At 38.5% G+C, this 27,754-nt stretch overlaps 1 protein-coding gene across 1 annotated transcript; it reads left to right on the top strand.

The window, feature by feature from the left end:
• Positions 1-849: 849 nt before the first annotated feature.
• Positions 850-27,437, top strand: LOC6646431 (glutamate receptor 1). Its single transcript, XM_047011920.1, has 16 exons — positions 850-1,014; positions 2,443-2,595; positions 2,897-3,024; positions 3,781-3,910; positions 15,253-15,506; positions 15,623-15,787; positions 17,523-17,903; positions 18,088-18,189; positions 19,241-19,481; positions 19,599-19,693; positions 19,865-20,032; positions 22,883-22,997; positions 24,761-25,266; positions 26,284-26,528; positions 26,736-27,204; positions 27,323-27,437. The coding sequence occupies exons 1-16, from the start codon at positions 873-875 to the stop codon at positions 27,425-27,427; spliced, it is 3,399 nt and encodes a 1,132-aa protein (XP_046867876.1). The 5' UTR covers positions 850-872; the 3' UTR covers positions 27,428-27,437.
• Positions 27,438-27,754: the final 317 nt, after the last annotated feature.

Genomic DNA, 27,754 nt, shown 5'->3' with positions numbered 1-27,754 from the left:
GAAAACTAAACTAAGCAACTCGATGCTGGAAAGTATGCTATGAAAAATAAAAAAAGGGCAAAAAATGTGAAGCAATAGAAACCGCTTGATATTTGTATTCAAATTTAAAAATATGTTTGATATGTTTCATTTGTTGCTACTCTTAATCACTCAATTTATTTAACTTGGAACAAAGGCATGTTTTTCGTTTTATTTTGACACTTTGAAAAATTTCATAAAAATGTACATATTGTATAATAGGCAAGATTGAAATGCAGATTGTTAGATACATGTATTACAGAAAAAAATGCAGACATACATAGTTTGTAAATGCAAAAAAAAATAGGCAAATTTAATAAAACATTTTGTCAATGTATTAGCAGCAGCCAGAATAGAGCAAAAACTACAAGTTTACATATTATACCCGAGAGCACAACACAAAACAAAATGAAAGCGTATTAAAAGATATGTATTTAAATATAATTGCATAAGTAGAATATCTGATAATATCATTATTTGCCTCGCCTCTCCTACAAAGCCTCATATTTTAAGCCCATTTTTTCATAGAATGGATAAAATTGCAATTTCATTTAGTTCTTCTTCTTTTCTGTCATACAATTTTAGGCAACACAACAAATTATGCAAATGTCCACGTTAAGTGCAGCAGAAAAATGCTCACAATGCCAGCGATGACAACCAAGAGCCGGAGACCAGCAACAAATAACTAAAAAAAAAAGTATAAAGAAAAGTAGGAAGCGAAATTAACAATAACAACAACAACAAGAGCAACAATAGCTGCGTCACCAACAACAATTACAACTATAACAACAGCAGCAACAGCAACAGCAACAGCAACAACTATAAAAGCAGCAACAATATCAACTGTCTGCAAAATGCGCTTTGGCTTAAAGTTGAGCTGCCTTTGGCCAAGCTTTTTATTATGGCTAACATGGAACAGCAATGGCAACCATAGAGGATCGGCCATGGGCTGGGGAGCCAGCGCGCAGCCATCATTAACCGAGAAAATCCCATTAGGTGAGTAAACGTAAGCTCCAGCAGCAACAGCACCAGTAACAGCACAACAATCTCCTGCACTAGAGACAGAGAATGAGAGCTCCAGTTTGAGTTGTCGACCTGGCTGTTGCCTATGCTGGAGCTGGGTTGGTTTTGGTCTTCTCTGGTCTGGTCTTATTTTACTTTATATTTTCTGTTCTGTTGTTGTAAAACGCTCAACTGCACACGTCGTCACCACCAAAGTTGCAGTTCTTTTTATTTTGTTGTAGAACTGCCGCACTGCCGCGTTTTTCGTCTTATGTGTATGGCAAGGATTAACTTGCTTCGTACCTCTAACCATATTGCCATTGCCTCCTTTCCCATTCTCATTCCCATTCGCATTCGCATTCTCTTTGCCTGTTGCCTGTTGAATTGGCACAAATTTGCAGTTGGCTAGCAAAATTAAGTTACTGGGAATGTCAGACATTTCGAATCTTACTTTCTCTACCTCTACCTCTCTCTCTTTCTCTCACTCTCACAATCTTTGGACGAGCTTTTTTCAAAAGGAGAAAAAAAGTCAGTTTCATTTTTCGGCATGTGGCCTAGAAGAGAGGGAGAGAGAGCGAGTGGATGGTTAGCTGTAGCACTTTGAAAACTGAAACGCCACGCTTATTAACTTGCAGCAAGCGCCACTTAAAAATTGCCTCAAATTGCCCACCACAACAAAAACAACAGCAACAACCAGTAGTTAGAGCAGCAACAGCAACATTCAAAGTTTTACCAAAGAAAAAATAAAACAGGCAACAAAAAATCTGTTCGAAATGTAGAAAAAATCGACTTTAAAGTATCCTTCATAAACTTGAAACTGTTTAGTAAAACGAGGCTTATACATAAAAATTTTGTTAAACTATAATTGTAATTTATTAAAATCAAAAACTTTCAATTTTGTAAAGCCTTTTTTGTTTAACCTTAAGGATCTGCTATATAAAAATGACAAAGTTTGGACTATATCTTCAAAAGGTTTATTTTCCAACATTAATGGCATTGAATACTAAGAAGTTTAATAATAGCTAATATATTTTCCATAAATTTTTAATTCAAAAAATCAAAAGCCAAGAGCCAAATATAGCTCTGTGCTCGAAATACCCTGCAGTCATGCTGTGTAGGGTATGCAAAAAAAAAGAAGCAAAAGAAAAAAAAACACAAAAATAAAAGAAAATAGAAGAAAGCTCAAATAAAATTCGAGAGCAAAAGCAATTACAAAGTTTAAAGTGCCTTTGCTTTGAACTTAATTGACAATTTTGGCGGCAGCCGGCAGCAACAGCAGCAGCAGTAGCCGAAAAATGAACTTTCGCCTCCTTCTCTTGTGAAAATGAAACACATTTTTCTTGTATTTTTTTTTCGCTCCAATTTTCCCTCGTTTCTCGTTTTAACATTGTTTTTTGTTGTTCTTGTACTTGTATTTTGCAGGTGCCATCTTTGAGCAGGGCACAGACGAGGTGCAATCGGCTTTTAAATATGCCATGCTCAATCATAATTTGAATGTCTCGTCTCGTCGTTTTGAGCTGCAAGCCTATGTGGATGTGATAAATACGGCAGATGCCTTCAAATTGTCGCGATTGAGTGAGTAATTCCCGCAAAAACGAAAATCCAAAAAAAAAAGACTTGGAATATTTTGTAATTGTTATGCAATTAAAATTGTGAATTTTTTGTTTTTTATGAATTGTAAATGAAAATGTAAATATGCAATAGCAAGATGATATCCGTTGATAGCTGGCTGACTCTGTGAAAGCGACAAAATTTATTAATTATGCGCATTTTAAGCAAAAGCATATTTTCACTCTATTCTATACATTCATTAACATTCTTTCATCCTCTTTGCCTTTCTTTCTCTCTCTCTCTCTCTCTCTCGATGGCTAACAAGTTTGCAATCAATTCTCAAGAGGAGTTTATTCCATGCTGGGAGCCGTCTCGCCCGATTCATTTGATACGTTGCACTCCTATTCGAATACATTTCAGATGCCCTTCGTGACGCCCTGGTTCCCAGAGAAGGTAAGTAACAACACCAATAACAACCACAACAATAACAACACTTACCAACCAACACCAGGGCAAGGCAACAACACATCAACATTAAAGCATTAATAAATATTAAAGCGCCTATTTTAATATGAAATATTAATCATACGCACTGTTGACTCTCCTTTGCAAAAATAAATTGGTGCTAACCTTGAAACCAAAAAAAAAAAGCTCAAACCGAAAGGAGAGGAGAAAAAAACAACGCACACAGAATTTATGACCCAACCAGGTACAAATCATTATAAATACTAGGCTGCTGGCTGCCACTTGTGCCATGGCGTTTTGGGCCCATAATGATGTCCGGTGCGTGCGCTTTAAAAATTTATAACACACTTTTGGCCCCCCTTCTCCCACCCCTCCCACACGTTTTACAGAGGCGGTAAACGAGAGCAATAGGGACAGCCTAGGACAGACATAGCCCAGAAAAAAAAGCGGGGACAAGAGCCAACCAGCCAGCCATACAGCTAGCTAGCCAGCAGTTCTATAAATCAAGCAGGCAAATGCCCAAAACGAGCCAGAAAACAAGCATAGAGAGCAACAAGAACACCAAAAACAACAACAACAATGAGCACTCAATAATGATTCATGTTTACTAACTTGCCATGTCCTTTCTCTCTCTCCCTCTATATCTTTCTCTTTCTTTTTCTATCTCTTTTTAACGCTGTATGTTCTGCGCGCGCGTGTGTGTGTGTGTGTGTGTGGCTGTTTTCCATAATTTTCGCGTTTTAGGTGCTTACGCCATCGTCTGGATTTCTCGACTTTGCCCTCAGCATGCGACCGGATTATCATCAGGCCATCATTGATACAATACAATTTTATGGCTGGCGTAAAATAATTTATCTCTACGATTCCCACGATGGTGAGTTGAGAATATAAGCATATCCAAATAAGTATCCTATATAAAAGTCTCTCTTGTGTGTGTGTATGTGTGGAGCACCCAACTGAGTCAATAATCATTTTTTTATAACAACCAACAAAACCTCAGGCTGCCTTTTTGCCTATGCAAACTATTCTAGTCGACTATATATATATATATATATAGAAACCATCCATCTATAATAAGTAAGAGACTAAGAGAATGGAAAGCGTAGTGAAAACCCCTAGAGTTGTCTAGGTCGCTGTGTAAATTTGCTTTGTTATAAGTTTTTCCCCCATTTACTCGCTGCATAAATAAAGTTTAATGACTGACATACACACACACACACACACATACAAATGAGTTTCTCCTGTCGTTGGCCTGTCCTGGACCCCGATTGGCAGACAGAGACAATTGGTTTATGAGCCAAAATCAAGAGGACGCGACGGAACAAGATGAGATGAAGCGGCACGAGACGAAGTGTGTGGTTTCCGTCTGCCATATTATTATTATTATTATTATTATTATTAATGAATGGCACGTGAAAATCTTTTTGCGGTCGCCAACAGCACTCAATCAATTCAAGCGACAGCCAAGAGACCAGTTATCCTCTGTCTCTCATAGCCATTCTCTTCATCCATTCTCCATCACTGTCTCTCTGTATGTGTGTGTGTATTTGTTTTGATGGGTTTTGGAGTGGAAGTGTGAAAAGCTGCTTTAGTGTCCATGTGGCACTGAATCAATTTTAAGCACAACTAATCATTTTTGCGGTTAGTTCTTGGAGTTGGAAAGCGAAGCAAAAATAAAGCAATACGTCACTCAACTATTAGTTGAAATGAATATTAAAAAGAAATATATTGGTACGGGTATAAATTTATAAAGAAGATAAAAAAAAAATTAAAACCGATTGATATTTACTTTTGTATTTTATCGTAAAAGCTTTGACCATTGACTTAAGTGTACTTAATTTTCTGAGCCCAAAATAAACGTAATATTTTTATTTTTTTGGGTACACTCATTTACAACAACCACAACAAGAACCAAAAAATAAAAAAGTCCCCTTGGCAACAACTGTCCAGAATTGTGGGCGTGCTATTTTAAAACCTGACAGACATTTCTCATTTTCAAATACCCTGCAAGACTTCAAGGTGAGCAAAGGTATATACATACATACTTAAAGTGCGGCATTTACAATACGAACCGCCTAAGGCGAAATATTTTTGAAGACGCGGCAAAATGCCGTATTCGCTTTTTGAAACAAATAAATGATTTTATAAAAACCTGTGGATGAAATAATTAATCCTCAGAGCTAACATTGTTTATATACTATATTACAAGGCATGTGAAAAGTTAAAAATTTCTTGAAAGCAATTAATATTTTCCCTTCTAAAATTTGATTAATTTCAAATAAGTATACCCTTTTTTTTTTGCTATAGTAGAATTTTTTCCAAAACAATACCATATCCTTTCTGAAAGGTTTATCAAACCTTTGACATGTCCAAAATAAAGGTGACTTGGCTTTTAATTCGAAATTATTTTAGTATGCATAATTGAAAATATGACAAACACTGAGACCTTATTATTACGACTATATACATAATTTATCATAATTTAAACTCACTCTGAAATGTTGGAAATTCTTGTTACAAATCTGTGTCCCTCTTTGATTTGTGAAAGAAAGATAACATAATGTTAATAAAAGCAAAAAACAAATTATAAATTTCTGTATAGATTTTCAATAATGGCAACTGCTTGAAAGTGTAAACAGATCACTCAGATTGAGATTACAGAATTGCTTCCTGTGGGTAGTCTCTGAGCTTCTGTACTTATAATCTTTCAAGTCTTCTTTCAATTGGTCCATAGATGTGATCCTTGTAGTAAAAATAAAGATTTAAACACAATTTCCAAAACTTTAGAACCACGAAACATGCCGATCGTAAGGTCAAACAGGTTGTACATAATTTCATATGTTTGTATATACATACACAGCCTATAACACAGCTTATGTCATAAATATTGCATTAAAATCGGTGGTGTTAAATAAGTGGTTGAACTAACGTATGCTGATCAATAAAAACTCTACAAGTTATAAGTATATCAATTTCGGATAACTAAATGGATAACATGAGGTCGTCGCTTTAACTTTATCTTATAGAATATTTTGCTGTTTAATATAAAACAAATGCGTCTCATTCTATTTGCAATTCTTTATGCTGCTTTTTTTGGCTGCTTTGTTTATAGACATGTTTACCAACCAAAAAAAGAAGGGAAGACAGTGAGCAGGGGTCTTAGTTACTTGGCACGCAACGCCTACGCTAGCCAGTTAACGGCTTTTGTTTTTGGCTGCCACGCATGTGGCATAAGTCTCTCCCTCCCCTTTCCAAACCCCAGCAAAAAAATGGCTTCTTTGCTTTTGTTTATTTCGTAGAGCGCCAACGAGTTTATTAGAAAGAAAATAGAAAAACGCCAAACGTCAACGAATGAACGGACGGACGGACGGACGAACGGTCGGAGAGAGAAAGAGAAACTATTTATGGCCAATGGCCATCTTTGGGCCATGTACAACAACAATCGAACTAAATGTACATACATATTCTGGCATAGGCCCTTTAGCTTATAAGTTTATTCTCGCTTTTATATTTACGACTTGGCCCGAGAAATTGGCCCAAACACACACATACACACATACACTGACATAGATATTCGTTTTAGCTGTGAAATTATTGTTTTTGTATTGCAAGCCAAAAAGAAACAATAACAAGAACAAGAACAACAACAAATGGAATACATAGACGCAAAACATTTCAACATGTGCGCCTTTAGCTATGCTATACAAAATACATTTCGTAGTCTCGCTGTGTCCGTTGTGTGTGTTCCACTAAAAAACACTTGCGCCGCCTGCGGCTATTGGATTTTCCACAGACAACACGACTTGAATAACTCCCACCCCACTTCTTCCTTTCTCAATAGGTCAACAACAAACAAATCCGAAAAAACTTGTGCCAAAAGGGAGGAGGAGTCGGGTTGTTCTTTTGGCTTTAAGAAAAAGTCAGAATAGGTGATTTCTAGCACTTCTTTAGATGAATTATTTAGTCGCCTTTTGTATTAGACGGCAACTCGCTCCTATTGCCTTCGCTTCCCTCTGTTGTTCTCCTTCTGTTGTTCTTTTTGGCCACATATGTTCGTGGCATAAGCACTAGGAAGTACTTGTGCTTTATAACCGCCTTTTGCTCCACTTAATTGCCACCCAGCTGGCAGCAAGTTCATATTTAGCTCGCTGACCCAATTTTCTAGTTTCTGGTGAAGTGCTGTGGTATAGTAGTAACAAGTGCAGAGTGAGTGTGAAATGCTATGCTCTAAATAATATAGAATATTATATTTACATATATACATACATATGCAATGACGACGTTTTCTTGATAGAGCGATGGAAGGGGGGCGGCTCCCTCATATGACAATATCGCTAAGTTGGCTCAGATTAAGGTCACTACCAATCGAAGCACAAGTAAAAGGAATGAAAATGAAACCATGTAGGAAAGTGAATTTCTTATACACATGTACATGTACATGTATACACATACAATGAGATGTGTTTGGGGCCATAGTTGAAATCAAATATTCGGTGTTAAATCAAGCAATCTTGAGGTTAGACTTAAACAATTTGACATGCCGCAGCAAGTCACCAGCACATCAAGTATCAAGTAACCAACAAAGTCATTGACGCCAGTCAGAGCCCAATGCCAAATGAGGCGTGTATAAGCAAATTTTCTCACAGACATGTCAAGCCGACACAAAAAAAGAAAGGCACACCAAAAAAAAAACCAAAACCAAAACCAATGCCAATGTATTTTGCACGTACTCTTCAACGCCAGACACAAAAACAACAACAGCATCGACTGCCACTGTTCAACACGAGTCACACTTTCTATTCCTTAGAACTCAACACTGCATGATTTTTTTCTGTTCTTTTTTTCCCTGCTTTTTGCTTCTACCCATCATCATATAACACCCCCCCATACCCCCATACCCCCATTCAAGAGATGTCACGCCATGTTCAATATTAAAAAGCATACAATCAACAGTCTGCAATGAAAGTAAATGTCTTACTCACACATACTTTCACATACACACACACTCAGACATAACCACGTGTGGGCAGGAAAAGAAAATATCAGATAGAAATTTAACTCATATCGAAAAAGCTATACTCTTTAATTTAATTAATTTCCTGCGGTTTCTCTTAGAGCGCTGAAGTAACCGCACTTAAATGGTTCGCCATGTCAAAGTAGCATTCTGATACTTACAATTAGTTTGTTAAAGAATCAATCTCAAGATTGTAGTTAGGGTTACTACGAGGAAGAATGCTTCTAATCTGCTTAAAATATATTTCTTATTCTTCTAAAGTCTTAGCTTTCAAGGTTCTCTAATTTTTGATTTGAGGACCTTTTTTATTACACAGGAGAGTAAAACATATTATCAGTCATAAGGTGAAAGAGGTGAATGCTAACAAATTTTTCTTGTTTAAAGTTCAAAGATTTTCAACATTTTTGATTTCTAGAAAACTGAAAATCTGTGGCATATTTTTCTTTTCTGTATACTAAATTATATTTTTAAGCTAAACTAAAATATACATATAGATAATATAATATCAATATATTTCAACTGTTTTTGAACTCTTGACAAAAGCATATGCAAATACCTGAAGAACACGCAAAATCATCAAAATAATACAAAATAAAGCAGAAATAACAATAACGGAGATGTTATTCTGAGTAAAATCTATCTAAATATCTACCTAGAGATCAATTGGAAAGGGAGTGAAGAGGGGGCGTAGAATAAGAGTCTTCAATTGATACACAGCCCATCACAGAAATCCCAATTCTCTTTGAAGCACTGAATTACATATGCTGCATGTAAAAAAAACCAGAGGGCGGGGTTACCTTAGACTGGGCCGAAGTTTGTATACCCTTGCAAGTTTGTTTTATTAAACTTACGTTGCATCATACGGCATGTCATTTCATCTGTTCTGTTTGTATGACAGCTTTATAATATAGTTATCCGATTTTGATCAAATTCGACACTGATATTAAGAGGTATATTAAACTGGCGAATATTAACTTTTATGACACGGACGTCCAGATGGACGGCGTTGCATGCTTCTGACCTAAAATTATTATACACTTTTTGAAAGGGTATTAAAAAAACAGCAAAAAAGGGTATTTTTGGTGAAAATGAATCGGAGGCAAAATAACAAGAGACGAGTGGTAGGCGGCATTGCCGTGCCCCTTTTGCCGTGTTAACAGCACATTGACTTGCTGTGAAATGAAATTTATTACGCAAAGGGAAAAAAAAGAAGCAACAGCAGAAAAAAAAGGAAAAGAACAGAAAAGGGAAGGAAAACAAAAATTGCGTTCTCTTCTGTTTGTCCTTTGTGTAGTATAGAGGACCAATACCATCGCCGACTGGTTAAGAACGTGCGAAAATCTGCTTGCTCATCTCGCAATGAATACGTCAGCAGTTTGGCCTCCTCTAGTGGACCTTATTTAATATTTTATGAAAATGCCTAAAAGAATGGGCCAACACAACAAGAATGTGGAAAATGTATGGAAGATTGGATAAAAATGTGGAGACTGAGAGTAAGAACGGACCAACAGGTATTAAAGTAACACGAAACTAATCGAAGATCACGAAAATCGAAAAACCGTAACAACCGAATTATGCAAATGGTTTTATTTATAGATGAAAGCCTTGATTGTCCTTTGCCCACACACAAAAGCCAATCAAATATTATATGACTTCTATGTATTTGTATGTGGGTGGTGCTGATGGCGGCGGGTTGGTATTTCAATGTGTGTGTGCGTGTGTGTCTATGCGTGTGGGTGTGGTGCATATAAAAATCTGTACCAAATCTGAGTTAGAATGAGCATCATGAATAATAAGCAAATGTTGATTGTTCACATCATTTTGGTGGGATTGGTTGAAAGGACACGACAGCAACAAACAAAAAAAAAAAAAAAAACAAATATAAATACAAATATAAACGGGAAGGGGAACAAGACAGAGAGAGAGGGGGGCAAGAGCGGGATAAACAGCAAGAGAGAGCACACAAAACTTCACTTCTAGCCAAAAGAGAAATGCTACATAATTTAAATCAAAAAATTTGCATAAACTGCGTCAAATGGCAGCGCAAATTGCCAAGGACTCAACTGGAAAGTTGGTCAAAAGTAAAAGGATGAGGATACGGCCTCTGTTGCTGCTGCTGCTCATGCTTATGCCTCTTGCTAACCATTTCCGTTTCTGGCTGACTGCCATTAATTTAACCATTATGGGGTTTTACTACGCTTTCACTTTCATGTTATTTGATACTTTTAATGCCAGCCGACGACGAGGCCATTGAAAACATATGCGCAAAGCCTTTGAGCCTTGTCAGCATAATTTTAGCCGGCGCGTCGGCAGTTTCTAAGTAATTAAACCGAAGCAAAGTTTTTGATAACACAACAGCAGCAGTAGCACCAGCAACAGGAACCAATACATAAGTACGACTTGAAAATTACCCATTACTAATATATGCATCTATCTCATCCCTTCAGTAAATTCATTATTTTAAACCTTTGGGAACTAAACCAGTTTTCACTTGTTTTATTTTACTTTATTGCCGTTGATATGGAAAATTATATATTTCCAGACATGCTAAAAACATTTAAATCGTAAAACTCATTTTGTTTATAGAGATAAACTTAATTTGTTGAAATAGCTAAAGTAATAATCAGATGTCCTTCAAATACGCAGAAAATTATTCAAGCGATTTCAATTGCAAATTCGAAAAATCTGTTCAATTATAGCAACCAAGATAAAGGGAAATTATATCAATTGAATGTTAATATACCCAGCTGACAGTGTCTGAAGAAAATATAGGGTAAAAAACAAAACAAAAAAAAAAAAAACCTTAACAAGCTGCTAAATTAGGGCGAACCCAAGAGAGTTGCAATTTAAAGCTGATAAAAAACAAAGATATGATATATAAAATGTGTAAAGGTTTTCTGGTCTCCATGAACTTTATGTAACAGCGGTCCATAAAAGGAAAGTTGGCTAATAATAATTACATTTGTTTATCTTATTTTCTATCTTAAACTCAATCTTTATCTTTATCTCCATCTCCCGTTGGCTGACAAGAGAGTTTGCCTTTGATTGCTTCTCCTTTTAAGCTCTTCAAGCTGGCTTGTTAGCCGTATGGGAAGTCTGATCTAAAGTGAAGCCTTCAGTATGTTTATGTTTTTTGTGCGTGTGTGTGTGTGTGTGTGTGTGTGTGTGTGTGTGTGCATGGCAGGAAAACTTAATTTCCGCAAAACTAACTTTTGTTTAACATAACAAATTGTGTTGTTTACTCTTTGGTCGTTGCGCTGAGTAAAAGTAAGTCTCTTGATAGGGGCGTGGCGGCTGTGGCAGACAGCCAACTAGACAGATAGAATGAAATAGATAATAACCAACTATGTATGTATATAAATACATCTTCTCAAACAATCAGTCCCAGATACGTTTTGCCAATTTTCAAATTCAATTTCAATTCGCTTTGCTTTTTTGATCTTCACTTATATTCTTTTTTTGCCATCTATTCTCAAGTTGTGCTTGAAAATAATTGAATTTGCGACATAAAAATGAAAAAATACAAAACAGCCAAAAAAAAAAAAGTAAATATAATTGTAAATTAAATTTTGTTAGGTATACATATATACGAAACGAAATGAAAAGAGAAGAACAGAACAGAACAGAACAGAACAGAAATAAAACAATAAAAATCGCAACGGAAATACACAAAGGGAAAAAAGAAAACACACACACTCACACCGACACACGAAAGAGATATACGAGAAGAGAATAAGTACGGACAGATAGACAGACAGACAGAGAGACGAACGAACAAACGGGCAAATGCCAGGACATACAGACAGACAGACACCGCCAATTTTTTGGGGCCATAAAGTAAGTCCGTGTATTATCAGCGGGGTGAGCCGCAAATGTTTTGATATCAAAAATGAAATAAAACAAAAAGCCCCAACCGCAACAGCATGCTCTTCAATTACACTTTCGATTTTGGCCAAAAAACAAAAAGAAACAAACATGCACACAACACACACACACACAGACACACAAATATAGCAAATCCAGGCGGCAAATCTCAAATCGAAAAACACAAAAACTCAAATCCAAACACAAGCCAAGCGTAAGGCAGATCAAGCTGGTGGAGTTGGTGGTGCGGTAACATGGGGTGGTGGAGCGGTATAAACGGCAGCAAATGAAATTGTATAAAAGGCAAAAGCAGAGAAAATTTATTGTGCAGCTCGCAGAAAAAAAGGCCGTTCACATACGCACACACAACAATAACAACAACAAAAAGCTCTCCCCCAAAACAACATATCGGAAATACATATCGAAAGAAGCATAATAAACCAATTGATACCCTGCTTAGTTAGTATTGTTTAAACTGCAACAAAACAACAAACAGCATTTTATTTTGTTTTGCTCAATTCAATTATTTTAGTTTGCAAAAATCATGCACAGCTTTTTGTAATATCTAATTGTTGTCTAAAGTACAGACGTATATATTCATATTCCCTGTGTTAGTTATTTTCTTTTATGTATTTTTTAATATGCTTCGATTAATTATAAATGAATTTAAATTCAAGTTCCATATAATTGTAAGCTTTATTTATGTTATTTATTCATAATTTCTGAAAACTCTTTTTTCCAAATTGGAATTATTATCTTCTTATTAAGTTATTTAGATGCTCCAATTTGTAACAAATATTTGGCTTCAGTTGACTTATTAATTATTTAATCATTTAGTTTTTTTTCGTTGATAACTTATTCATTTTTTCATTGATTTACTTAATTGCATCGTTCTGTGATTCCATTGAAAAGGCGATTAGTTGTGTAAAAAAGGCATGATTTGTGACTTTAATTTAATAGTTGTCCCTAACTAATTCAAATGTCCTGATTTTGAAAATTAACAAGGTTCATATCCATCAAGTCCACATTTGATGAAATCAAGGGATTTGTCCTGTCCTGTTTACAAAAATAAATTGGTCTTTGTTGCAAAACATCAAATAATAGAGATGCCAAAATTGTTTAAGATCTAAAAAAAATCTTCGACTTCCTATAGCATACTTTTGAGCGCAAAATTGACACATGCATTATTTCTTTAAGATACATTTCATATGTATTTAAATTTGAAAAATTTCAAAGAATTTTTTGGAAAAGTTGATGTGATGGACAAGAACTAAGTACTGGGTTGGCAACATTTCGTTAAAAGAAATGCAGAAAGTTTCTGATTAGAGAATTGTATTTCCATTGATGAGGTAAAGGATGCTGTTCAAGTTGTGGTCTTGTAAAAAAATGGCCAAAAAGTCACGATTTAAAATGAGATTTATGTTCGTGTATGTACAGAAAATCTTTTTGATAAACCAAACTAAAATATTTTCTTTACTATTTAATTAAAGCTATTTTCTTTTGTATTAGCAATAGTTGCTGTGGCCTGACCAACCCCTCTTGACGTTACCCTGTAAACATCACTATCCTGACGTATGTACATATATATATATAGATATATCGAGTAAAATAAGACAAAAAAAGAAATGATGAGGATAAAAGGGAGGACAAGCAAAAAAACAGAGAAAACAAAAAAGAAAAAGAACTACAAACCCAACTCGAACGAACACATAGTGCAAATCAAAGCAACAACAAATTGGAATTGTATTGAGTGCGCTCTGGCCATGCGTAAGGGCGAAGGAGCGTGGGAGTGGGTGTGGGCGCCAGCATGGGCGGTTACAACAATATCTAAATCACAACCCAACAACCAGGGCCAAAAGCAGAAGCCAGAAGCAAAAAGAGAAAAACCAAATCCCATTTTATCCGCAAACATAAATTGAAGACGCATTGAAGTTGCAACGCGCCATGTCTCATGCGACATTCAATGAAACACACACACAGTTAGAGAGAGAGAGAGAGAGAGAGAGAGGGGAAAGAGATTTTTTTTTTCCATCTCTTCCACTTTTTTCCGCCCCCTCTCTAGGTGATGGTTTCTTTTTCCTCTTTTCCTCTATTTTTTTTTTTTGCAGTTTTTCCTCTTTTGTTTGCTGCTGCTTCTGCTGCGTAGCTGTCATACAAATCATCATCTGTCTGTCTGTCTATGGGGCTCTGGGTCTCCCCAGCGCATTGAATCGTCGAGTTTTGACTCGTAAACTTAAGCAAAGTCATCCGCGGTAGAGAGACCGAGCGTGCGGGGTAGTCTTCTGGGCTTCTGGGGCTCTGTTTAAGTGCGAATGAAAGCTGCATGGGGAGGGCCAGCAGTTAGTTGCAGTCATAACTCAATAAACACAAATGCAAATTGCTTCAGCTAGCATACAGCAATGCCATGGCATTCCTATCTACCGAACCTCAACCCCCTTCGCCCCCCGTCCACCCTTTTCAAAATCCGACTCTCTCCAAATCTTCTCCGAATCATATCACTGTGTAGTAGGCCCAACGATAGTTCCGGCCAGAAAACGAGAAACAGAACTAGAACCAAAACAAGAACCCAGAACTTTGCCTTGCCATCGGCATTGTTGTGTATGGGTATGGGTGTGGGCGTGTGTGTGTATATGCGTATCCATGTGCGTGTGTGTGTGGGGGAGGGAATAAGATTGGGATATGGGTTGGGTTGGGTTGGGCACATGTACATATGTAGCTTTGCATCCGTTTTTGGTAAATTTCCAATTGAAACTGATTTTGCTCGTTTTGTGTGCCTATTTTGTAACTAAAACTTGCCTTCTTGACGCACAGGCGACAAAAGGCTACTTTAAGGTTTTTAGCCAATTTGAAAAATCGGTTAATATTACTTTTAAGCCGATTACTTATTCTTTTACCTACCTATATGCCTATTCATTGCCTGCTTTAAAGCCGCTTTGCTTTCTTTTTTCTTTTTGGCTTTTATTTAATAAGATTTACGATTTTGAAGAATATTGTCGGGTGGGCGTGTATGTGTGTGTGAGTGTGTATGTGTATGTATACATGGTAGTAACTGTTAACCCCTTGAGCCATTGACTTCCTTTGTGTGTGCACAAAATGTTCGTCTTGTTGATAAGGGACTCATCGTCCGTCGGAAGGCTAACGATTCGCAAAACTGTTGATGGTTGTAATTTGTGCTAGAAGGAAGAGAGTATTTTTTTCTCTCCGTACATACATATACAAATGTATATTATGCATACATACATATGTATATACTCTATCATACAGGAAAAGTCACTTAATTAACACTTGCATTTTCGCTTTCTTTTTCTCCCACTTTGATTTTTTTGTTGTTTCTACAGGATTGCTTCGCCTACAGCAAATCTATCAGGGTCTAAAGCCTGGCAACGAATCCTTTCAAGTGGAACTGGTCAAACGTATCTCGAATGTCAGCATGGCCATTGAGTTTCTGCATACATTGGAGCAAATCGGTCGTTTCACTAACAAGCACATCGTTCTCGATTGTCCCACGGCAATGGCCAAACAAATACTCATTCAACATGTGCGCGATTTGCGTTTGGGTAGACGCACCTATCACTATTTGCTGAGTGGTTTGGTAAGTGTTCCCGACCCTCCCTCTTCCAACGCTTACCCATCCATACGACAGCATTCTGCATTTGGAGGGTCGTTTCGCTCTCCATTGTTGTCATCGTCGTCTTTTGCCACTTTTAGGTCATGGACGATCGCTGGGAGAGCGAGATAATCGAATTTGGTGCCATTAATATCACTGGATTTCGCATTGTGGACACAAATCGTCGTTTGGTACGCGAATTCTATGACAGTTGGAAGCGTTTAGATCCACAGATGAGCGTTGGAGCTGGACGTGAATCGATTTCGGTAAACTATCAACGTACTACAACTACTAAAATTTAATGTTTATTTTACACAGAAAAAGAGGGGTACACACACATAAAGAAAGAAAGAGAGTCTGTGCTTTGTGTTTACCATGTTTGTGTTGTGTAGTCAAATAGCAGCTCAACCGGGCGACAGATTTCACTTTTAGCAGGACGAAAACTTGCAGTCAAAGGCATATGTGTCCTTGCTGTGTTGCTTCGTTGTCCTTGTCATTGTTGGCATACATATACACATACACACACACACACACATGAATAGAGAATGAGACCAAGATGGGGGATAGAGCAAGAGAGAGAGAGAGAGAGAGAGCAGCAAAGTTGGTTTAGTTTGCGTTTGCTTCATGTTTATATTTGTATTTCCTTGGCATTATCCTTGTTGACAAAGATTTCACTTTGTGGCGCTTAAATGTTAGTTGAATTCTGCTGCAGGACAACCTCGCTCCTTCTCCAATGCCCCATACCCATCACTATACTCTCCGCATTCGCTGCTGCTGCTCTCTTTGACAATGTTTGTTTGTTTATTTGACTTGTCAATGTGTATGTGTGTGTGTTTCGCTCACTCTATTCCCTTCTCTCTTTCTCTCTGTAAGAGGAAATTCATATTAAAGTCTCTTTCTTTGCCTCTTGGCATTTCTCTATTCCACACGCAACAACTTTAAAAAAATAAAAGTCTATACTTAAAGGTTTTCCTTCTTTTTTATACCCTTGGAGAGAGTATAATAAAATAAATCAGCTGTTTGTAACGTTTATAAGAAGACGTTTCCCATTCCATAAGCTATATATATTTTTGATCAGCATGAGACAACCCAGTCGATATAGCCATATCTGTCTATCCGTTCGCCAGTCTGCCTCTTTACACCTTTAATTTTAGACCCCCGGCTCGCAGTCGGCTAACCGAAGCTTGTTAAATGCAAAGGACACTGCGGCGACATTTTGGTATTGAAGGGTGATACACCCTCATAAAAATCTTGCAAAAAAATGCAGGGCATGGGTCAAAGGCAAAGAAAAACAAATTGAAGGCCTAGAGAGGGAAGTGGAAACAGACGGAGTACGAGTTTGAAGGTTTGGTCAAAGTCTGCAAGTGTATATAAACTTCGGTGTGGCTAAAGTTACCTGCTTTGGTTATTTTTTTGTTGTTTTGGTGGTTGTGTGAAAATTGCTTCTTGTTCAAATATTAAATCACAAATTTTGTTGTGGTTGCTGTTGTTGTTGGGATTAATATGCCACACGCAACAAAAACAACAACAGCAACAACAATAGCATTAATAATCGAAAGACCCAGCCCAGTGTAGCTCCCTGCTGCCTGTTAATGACTGGGCCCATCAACTTTTCCTTCTTTCCGTCTACCCGTCTCGTCCCGTCCCACCCCGTCCCTCTTTTTGACGTACTCTCCTGGTATCCCTAACAGACTTTGGCTTCATCAAGCATTAACACCCACTAGAATAAATAAAATGAAAGGCACACCCATACCTCACTCTCTCTCTTTCTGTCTCCGTCTCTCTCTCTCTATCTCGCACTCCCTCACTCCCCAGAGGGCAATGGTTGGGAAAATTGTGAATAACAGCGTGTAATGCACTCATTAAATGCCAGCAGCCGAAGCTAAAGCTAACCTAAAAATTTCATTCTCTACCATTTTTTTCTCTCTCTCTTTTCCTCTCTTTGGTATTTTTTGCTCCTTCATCATCTTTTCTACCGTTTCACTTGATTACAATCTATAGGCACAGGCTGCTCTCATGTACGATGCGGTATTTGTGCTGGTCGAGGCGTTCAACAAAATACTGCGCAAGAAACCGGATCAATTTAGGAACAATGTGCAGCAGCGTCGCAGCCAGACGCTAATGGTAGCCCAAGCGGCAGCGTCAACATCCAGCGATGGCTGGAATAGCAGCAATAGCAGCGGTGGTAGTAGTAGTAGTGGCAGCAGCAGCAGTTACAACAACGGAGGAGGAGGCAACGGAGGAGGTGGTGGTGGTGGCGGGAACAGCGATTCCGGCTCCAATTCCGGCAGCATTGGCTCCCGAGCATTGGACTGTAATACGGCCAAAGGATGGGTGAACGCCTGGGAGCATGGCGATAAAATATCGCGTTATTTGAGAAAGGTAGGTCTAGATATACGTACATACATATACATATATACAACCAGATTGTAGGTGGGCTATACGCCGACGATACCCTAGGCTGCGGCATTATGGTCGACAAGCTGACAAAGCAATTAAACACACAACACATCGTGTTCGTCTCTCTTTCTCTCTCACACTCACTTCCATTCTTTCTCAACTACAGGTGGAAATCGAGGGTCTAACAGGCGACATCAAATTCAACGATGACGGCAGACGCGTCAATTACACGTTGCACGTCGTCGAGATGACAGTAAACAGTGCCATGGTATGTCTATGTCTGCCTGTGTGTGTGTGTGTGTGTGCTATGGTTGTTGTTTGCCTATACTTCCCCCCATCCTTAGGGACGCTGTAGCTAAACAAGCTTAAGGGGCCAAACCAAAATGAGACAAGTTGACTTTAACTGTAGCTTCAAGAATGATAGCGTCCTGCTGGCTTAGGGGGGGGGCGGTCAACAACGTTTACCTACATATGTACATACATATCGATTTCATCTTGAAGCGGCTTAAAAAACTGTCCTAAGTTAACATCCTTTTTCTTTTTTTTTCGTTCCTAGTCAACAAAATATATACATACGTATATGTGTATGTCAATATATGGACAGTATTTATTTGCAAACAAGTTTGGCTTGATGAAAGATTGCTCTTATCAAGTTAAAGGGAATATCTTGTCAAGCATTCTTCATACAATAGAAAATTTTATTCATCCGCCTTTTATGGCCATTTCTTCAATATACCCTTAGGAGGGGACAATAAAAAAAACCCCTTTGCGAAACAGAAATCATATAGAAAACCATAAAATCTTGAAGAAAATTTATATAAAATATAATGGGAAAAAAATTCTAATTAAATTGTATAAAATAAACAGATTTAGTTACAGTAAAATAAAGATTTAGTTTCATCACAAATATATTAGAATGCCCAATTTTATTAACAGGCTTCTACTCATTTTGGTTGCATCTGTTGCCTTATAAGATAACATTTCAAATCAGTTTTATTTAAAAAGACAAATATTCCAATTTCCAAAAGAGTCTTTCTTGTCGAGAATAAAACTATTGTATAGAAGAATTTTTCAATTTCTTTACTTTAGTTTTTAATACTAACATAGAATTTCTAATTTATAGTAAATGGATTAAAAAAACATTTTTTTAAAGGATTTTCGTTAAATTATTTTTCAAAAATTAAATTCTCATTTAATTAAAAATAAATATTGAAACATTTCGTGTTTTGAGATTGAAAATTAGTTGACACTAAAAGTTTTTGCAGATAGAAGAAATCTTTTTAGAATCCAACACTAACAATTACTTATAATTTTTGTAGGTCAAAGTAGCCGAATGGAACGATGATGCTGGTCTACAGCCATTGAATGCCAAATATGTGCGTTTGCGTCCACATGTTGAATTTGAAAAGAATCGCACATATATTGTGACCACTGTGCTGGAGGAGCCATATATAATGTTAAAAGAGCCAGCCTTTGGCGAGAAATTGCATGGCAATGAACGCTTCGAGGGCTATTGCAAGGATCTGGCCGAGCTGTTATCCAAGAAATTGGGCATTAATTGTAAGTGGCTGCAGATGGTGATGATTGCCTGATTGGCTAGAGGAGGCTAGAGAAATGGGCACAATGCTTTTATCACATACATATATACATATATATTTTTTGCCTTGCCAATTGCAGATGAACTACGTTTGGTCAGGGATGGCAACTACGGTTCCGAGAATCCAACAGCCCATGGCGGATGGGATGGTATGGTGGGTGAATTGGTGCGCAAGGTAAGTACTGAGTGGTGAATGTGTGTGTGTGTGTGTGTGTGTGTGTGTGTGTGTGTGTGTTTGTATGTTGGGGGAATAAGGGGATAGATAGCAAATTGCGCCAGCATCTTATGGCATGCTATTTGATTCGGTACTCTCTATCTCCTTCTCTTTCTCTCTTCTCTTTTGCAGGAAGCGGATATTGCGATTGCCGCCATGACGATTACCGCCGAACGCGAACGTGTCATCGACTTTAGCAAGCCGTTCATGTCGCTGGGCATTTCCATTATGATTAAGAAGCCAGTGAAGCAAACGCCCGGCGTGTTCAGCTTCATGAATCCTTTATCACAGGAAATTTGGGTGCGTATATATATGTGTGCATCTTCGCCCCCACCCATGCCATATCGTTTCTCGTTCTGGTTCTGGTTCGGATTCTGACTCTGGGTCCCGTTCTCTCAGTGTCTAGAGCACTTCCCTAGCAGCACTGTCGGTTGGTTTGGTCGGGTTGACTGTGTGTGCACTTTGCTTCATTGGCGCTCACCGAAGCGATGCAACAAGGAAGCTTTGCCAATGCCAATGCCTTGATGCAGTCGTCGAGATATTGCCTTGTCCCTCAGATACAGGGGCAAAAGAAATGCATATAGGATGGGGGTGTGGGAGTTTTGGGGGTGGGCAAACTTCTTGCCTGTCAAGTTGTTGGAAATCTCTCTCGGTCCGTGTGTGTGTTTTTGAGGCACACCCAATCAGTCTATGGCGCTTTATGCCCATATGTGTTTGTGTGTTGTGCTGCTGCTGCCTTTGTTTATTTTGACTTTGTTAACGAGTCAAAAAAAAAAATGTTGCACAAAAATTGCTCGGCATACAAATGAGTAAAGTTTTTTAAACAATTTTCTTTCATTTTTGTTTGCCGTTGCCTGGTAATTTTTACGCTAGCCAATTTTTTTCGTTTTTTGTTTTTATTCTGTTCTGTTACGTTTCTTTATGTTCTCATTTCTTTTTTTTTTGTTTTTGTATTTTTATTATTTCTATTTTTTCTTTCGCTCTCTTTCACTCTTCTGCTGTTACTGCTGCTACTGGCCGGGATAAAAGTTTTGCGGCTCAAACTTTCGACTTGTATATTTATTTCTTCTGGTTTCGGCTTCAACTTGGCACCACGTAAGCTTCCAAAGTTTAATAGAGTAAACGACAAAGTTTTTTTGTGCATTTGCCACTGTGTTTTTTTCATCCCCGCCACGCCGCTAAAACCGTAGTCGTCCTCGTCGTCGACATCGTCGTCCTATAACCTCTGGCGCAGCATTTTTACATTACTAGTAGCATATAAACAACAGCAAAGGACAGAGAAAAGGACTGTGAAAATTACGTGGCCGTCAAGTTTTAAACTCTCACAGTTTCTTATACACTTTCATTGGGCAGAGGTATATACAATTTGTTTAGAAGTTAGCAAAGTCTTTATGCATAATCATAGTGAATTGTGAAACTTTATCTACATTAATTATGTATATAATTTTAATTGTAACTGAAAACCTTTCAAGAGAAAAGCTATGTATATATCGCTGTGCATTGAGTTCTCATTGTATTGTATCATTTTTGTGGTATTCGAATCTCTTCATCGAACTAAATTGATCAGAGACATGAAAAGGGTATACAATGAAAAGTTTCTTTATTTCCGTTTATTTATTTTTTTTTGTTTGCCTTTTTTCGCTATTTTGTATTTTTTTTTTTTTTTTCGTTTTTTGTTACAGTTTTTTGCTGTAGCCAAAAGTTTTCCGCTCGAGGCTTGTTTAAATAATGGCAACCCATCAAATTTGTATGAGCATTTAGTTGATGTTTATGTTAGAGGTCTGGGCTAGTGTGGATGAAATGGGGAGCAAGCGATTAGACAAATTAGTAAGCCAAAAAGATGGTTTAACGACAAGGACGACGACGATGAGGACGTTGAGGATGACACTGGCTGCTCTTAAATTTACGCATAATAAAAAATTCATAAAAAAGGAAGAAAGCGGAACAGGGGGTAGTAGAGTGAGGCAAAGAACCGACATCTAAACCCGCAGCATCCATCCAAAATGCGAAATCTCAAAAGTCAAAAAGTGTTGACAGCGCGACAAAAGCAAAATTAAATGCTAATAAAAGTCAGCGAAAAGGAAAAAGCGCGCCAAAGTGAAAGCTAATGCGTAATTTGACATGAGCTAAAAAATTACAAATGCAAATTAGTTTCGAGGGGGTTGGAGCGGGGAAGAGAGCGGTAAAGAATGCCAGCCAGTATAAAAGGGCGACTGAAAGGCAAAAGGCGCAAAGTTAACAAGCTAATAAAAAAGTCTTTCAACAACAACAGCAGCAACAACAAGAAAAAGAAAAAACCAAAAATTTATCATAAATTAAATGAAGCATTTTAGCTACACACACACACACACTCACACACACACACAACAACAACACACACACGCAAGCAGGCAGGCATTCAGATACTGGGAGGTATGAAGTAAAGGCAAAAAGGAAGCTAACAACAAAGCAGGCGGCAACACTGACAGGTGCACAGCAGGTGTATAGAGAATAAAAGCAGAAGCAGGCCTACTTGTAACAGAAGCAGCAGCAGCACCAACAGCCACCATTCAGGCGACGGCGACACCGACAAGGACACACCTTTCCTTTCTATCACACAAAAGGCTGCGCTGGGCTCCATGGCAGCCATGAGAAGGTGCTGACAACTTACATACACACACACACACACACACACACAAACACTTAAAAGCAGACACATGAGCCCAACACACACACACACACACACACACACAATGATGGCAACAGTTGCCAGACAGCAGAGGCTGCCGCTTCTGTCGATGTCCTTGGTTGCCTTGGCATTGTCTTGCCATCCCCGATCCCAACGCATTGCCCTATTAGGCTAATGTTTCGTTATTTTCTAGGAAGCCGTTCCCGTTGCCATTGCCGTGTTTGCCTTGTTGCCAGTGTGCGACATTGTCGTTGCTGCTGCTTCCGCTTCAATTAGTAAAGAAAATTTAATGAAAAATTTTCACTTGCAAAACACACAACAACAAAAGACAAGAAAACCTAAAAAAAGAACGTTAAAAATGCACAACAGTTGTTGCTTTTACATAAGCAACTGCTGCTGCTGCTACTGCCGCCAGCAGAACTTCATTCTTATGTTTAATCTATCTGTCTCTTTCTTATCTTGTCTCTCCTCTTGGCCAACAGGTGAGCGTCATCTTCAGCTATATAGGTGTGAGCATTGTACTGTTCTTTGTGTCGCGTTTCTCACCATACGAATGGCGTCTTGTGCAACAGCAGTCGCAACAATCACAGCCGCCAGGTAAGTGTATACACCTGTCATTGTCTATTCAATTCCACGACTCAACATTAAGCACAGTGGTAACAAATTTACAATAACACTGACTTTATCCTACATATTGTATGAAAAGAATTATTGAACTAGAAAATGGGATTAATCATGGGAAAACTTACAATTTAAAATTCTTTGGGACGCTCTTCACATAAACTAGCTGAAAATTAAACAAAAATACAAATGAAATTGGTTACTTAAAAGAGCAACTTAAAATCAGTTAATCAAATAATCTTTTTTAATAACAATCATACGTCATGATGAAGTTTAGCCAGAAGAATAATTTACCCTTACCTCGTATTGGACAAAATGAGAACTATTTAAAAGGGATATCAGAATTTCTTCAACCAAGGAGACTATTATTTTTAAATAGAGTTATAACAAAAATCTTTTAAACATTTTATTTTATTAATATTGAATTCAGTGAAATATTTATAAAGTCCAGAAAAAATGTTGCCTTAAAATAAGTAAAAAGATATGCAAATATTCACATCACATCTTTGGAGCATCAAATTGATTTAATTGGTTACAATTTGAAGCAATGATGAAAGAGTTTTCCACCACAGTGCATGACCCCACTTGGAATCTGATTTCATTATGTATTTTTCTTTTATTAAAATTTTACCAACTGCGTGGAAATGAGAATCAGGGAATCCAGCAAGGCAAGAATTATGTTAGGGAAGGGTACAAAGAGGGCAACGGACTAAAGGACGAATTGAGAGCCACAGCAAGCGAGGATGGGTGGCGGTGCGGCGGGTTCAAATAATGTTATGCATTGCTGCATAAGTTTGGACTTGAACTTGTTTTGCATTTCTTGCCATTGTCTGATATTCCAATTCAATTCAATTACTTCAATTCAATTTGGTACTTTGTTGAGAATCAGATGTCGGGACATACATATATACGTACATACATATGTTTATGTATATATAAATTGACAGAGAATTGCGGCTGCTGTGTTCCTCATAACAATCTATTGACATCCTGCAAAACATCCTTAATGTAATTTTAGCGGAAAGTAAACAAATTTTGTATGCAGGCAACGTGTTACAGAGAATGTGTAAAAAAAAAAATGAAACCAAACCGAATGAAACACAACAACGACAATCAAAGCGGTGGATAAGGGGAGCCCAAGCGAAGGCAAGTACAAAATAAAAACCTGACAGAGAAGTGCATGAAAATGGCAGGACATGGAGAAGCATCATCAGCAGGAGCATCGGAGGTACACAGCATCCAGACGCATCACCATCTACCAGAAGCAAAAGCAAAAGAGTGTCATCATAGCTTTCAGGCAGTGGCAAGTCAATGGTTTGGCAATTGATGCAAATGGAATGAGAACCGGGGATATGGGCATGGGATTAGGAGACACATGAAGGCTATATGGGTTTGATTGCATATCAATTAGAGCAGGCGCAAAAAAGAAAAAAAAAAAGGAAAGCGAAGGACTAGGTCCAGGGCAAAGTCGAAGCAAGCGAACCCAAACCAATCGAAACCATACCACAGCATTCCAAAAACCCAAACGAAATGATTGACGGTTGGACATTCGACATGGGCACGTAGTTGTCTCCCAGGACAAGGGTGAACTAGACGAACCGGAGGGGGTTAGAAGGGACATTGGGTACTCGACTCTGACTCTGACTCTGACTCTGACTGACTCTGCGTTTGCCGTCTGCGGTTACGTTTTGTGGCCAGCAACTCACGATGATTTCCACCTTCTGTGTTCTCCCATACAGATCCACATGCACATCACGAACAGCTTGCCAATCAGCAGCCGCCCGGCATTATTGGCGGAGCACCGATACCAGCACCGCCTGGCCCACCAACACCAGGAGCACAATCGGCAGCCGGGGCAGCTGCCTTACAGGCTGCCTTATCGGCCGGGAGTTTGGCATCCAGTTCGGCTGGCGGCAATGGAATTGGTGGCATTGGTATTGGACCCGGAGCTGGCAACGCCTCGGCCGTTAATGAGTTTAGTATTTGGAATTCGTTCTGGTTCTCATTGGCCGCCTTTATGCAACAGGGCTGTGATCTGTCGCCACGTTCCGTTTCGGGACGCATTGCGGCCGCATCTTGGTTCTTTTTCGCTCTCATACTCATCTCATCGTATACGGCAAATCTGGCTGCATTTTTAACAGTCGAACGCATGGTAACACCGATCAATTCACCGGAGGACCTTGCAATGCAAACTGAAGTTCAGTATGGCACTTTGTTGCATAGCTCAACCTGGGATTTCTTTAGGGTAAGTAGACAAACCCCCCCGACCCCATCCTTTCAATTTAAACAGTCTGCCTGTAGCTAATAAATAGGTGGGCACAGTGAAGGGCCAATTGTGTCAGAGATGAGAAAAATTTATTTTAACAAAATCACGGAACATTTATTCATTCATTCATTTATCTCAACACTTGACAACCGCACACAAATGTGCTCAAATCAAAGACAATAAAACAAAATGAAGAAGAAAAAAAAAACACAAAAAAAACCAAAAGGGCCATTAAAGAAAATTTCCGAGTTTCTTTTGATAAATCAAAAATGGAGCGAGTCAGAATCAAAGGCAGCAGCAGTGGCGGCGGCAGAGCCAAGGATTAATTTGCGTTAGGCAAGAAATAAAAAGCAATTTGCCATTCGTCGAAATGAGACGCAATTCTATTTTTTATGGCTACATTTATTTGAGATGCTTTTAAGCACACTTACGCTCTGGCAGCTGCCTTTTTCCTGCTTTTCTTTAGGTTCTTTTTTTTTGCCCCCATATTTTCTTATCCATATATGGAATACAGTCATATTCATGTGTATAGAAACGATTTAAAGTCGTTTATTTCAACTTTTCTTGCCTGGAGTTTATGCTTAGCCCGCTTACTTTTAAATTGAATTCAGTTTTCAACTTGTAGATTTATTTAAAAAACTATTAAAGTGTGTCAGATTTTCATTTTTAGTTCATTTAAGTTAAAGTCAAAGCATATAAAACCGTTTCTAATTATAATATATTTAAAAATAAAATCACTTTTTACATCAATTTATAAGCAAAGTTTATAAGCAAAGTTTTAACACTTTTAAGTTTTAGTCACAAGTTAAAAAGTTTCATACTTTGTGCTTAAAGATATTTAGGGCAAAAAGAGCTGGCTTCATTGTGCGAGTGAGAGAGTCATAGCCGATGATGTTGGTATTCAGTTGGCAAGCAACGTTTTTTTTTTGTAGAAAATTCCTTTTTGTATTCCCCTTTCTTCTTACCGTCAATGGCATCCATTATATGTGTATACAGCGCTCCCAAATCGGACTACATAACAAAATGTGGGAATACATGAACTCACGCAAGCACGTCTTTGTCAATACCTACGATGAGGGGATAAGACGCGTGCGCACCTCCAAGGGCAAGTACGCTCTGCTTGTTGAATCGCCGAAAAATGAATATGTTAACGCCAGGGAGCCATGCGACACAATGAAAGTGGGCAGCAATCTGGATACAAAGGGATTTGGTATTGCCACGCCGCTTGGTTCGGCACTCAAGTGAGTACAAACACACATACACTCCTCTCAATCCCCAAACACCACACCAATTTCCCGCCCCGGCTCAATGATGCCATTAAAAATGTGGATAAAATGGGGCAAAAAAATACACACACAAACACACGGAATACAGAGGCGAAAAATATGAATGTTTTGAATGAACTATTCTTAAGCGTATTTCCTTCGTTCCCATATATACTATTACAGAGATCCCATTAATTTGGCCGTGTTGGCTTTGAAGGAAGACGGTGACCTAATCAAGTTACGTGATAAATGGTGGTATGCCGAATGCAATCCCCATAAGGATAAACCATCCCACAATGAACTTTCGCTAAGCAATGTGGCTGGAATATTCTACATATTGATTGGCGGTCTACTCGTATCCGTTTTTGTTGCCGTCATTGAGTTCTGTTTTCGCAGCAAACACAATCGACGATCGTCTGCAAATGGCGGTAACGGCAGCGGCTGCGGCGTTGGAGGCCTAAGCGGCGGTTCGATGGGCAGTGCCGGCAGTGTGGTGGGCAAGAGCAACGGCTCAATGATGTTGGGTCCATCTAGTGCTGTACCTGGCGTTATGCCGTCGACACATCAAAGGAACACCCTTACGGATACCATGCATGCCAAAGCCAAATTGACCATTCAAGCGAGTCGCGACTATGACAATGGACGTGTGGGGGTGAGTTTAAATCAACAAATAAACAACGTTTAGGCCTTTGGGGGGTGGATGGGGTTACCAAGTTTATTTTTGTACGCATAATTTTTATTTCGAAAATAAAATACTAATCGACGCACAGTATCTCAATTGCGCCTCGTTGCAGTATTATCCGCCCGCCCAGCTATCGACGGCGGGCAATGATGCCGCCGAGGCTCTACACATGAATGCCCATGGTCAGGTTTGACATGAACACGCGCAAGAGTCGCGCCTTTGACGCACTCCTTGCGCACCAACAATACGCCGCATAATGGCCAACAGTCGCCAGGAGACCGAAAAGATGATGGGCGGTGGTGCTACCAATGGCGGCAACAATAGTAGTCACGAAGGCAGTTTAACACTATCGCCCGGTAGCGGGAGTGCCACATTGATGCGACACTCGCCGGACATTAACCAGCATCCTTATGCCAAGTAAGCAAAAAACCACAAGCAGTTCTAGTGTTAAGTACTTCTAGGTAAGATAGTAAGAGCGAAAATGTGAAAAAAAAAACAAGAAAAAAAAGTATAAAAATCA

Source organism: Drosophila willistoni (assembly GCF_018902025.1).
Source record: "Drosophila willistoni isolate 14030-0811.24 chromosome XR unlocalized genomic scaffold, UCI_dwil_1.1 Seg143, whole genome shotgun sequence".
NCBI lineage: Eukaryota > Metazoa > Arthropoda > Insecta > Diptera > Drosophilidae > Drosophila > Drosophila willistoni.
Note: the sequence above shows the minus strand (reverse complement) of the source record. Positions and strands in the feature narration are given on the sequence as shown.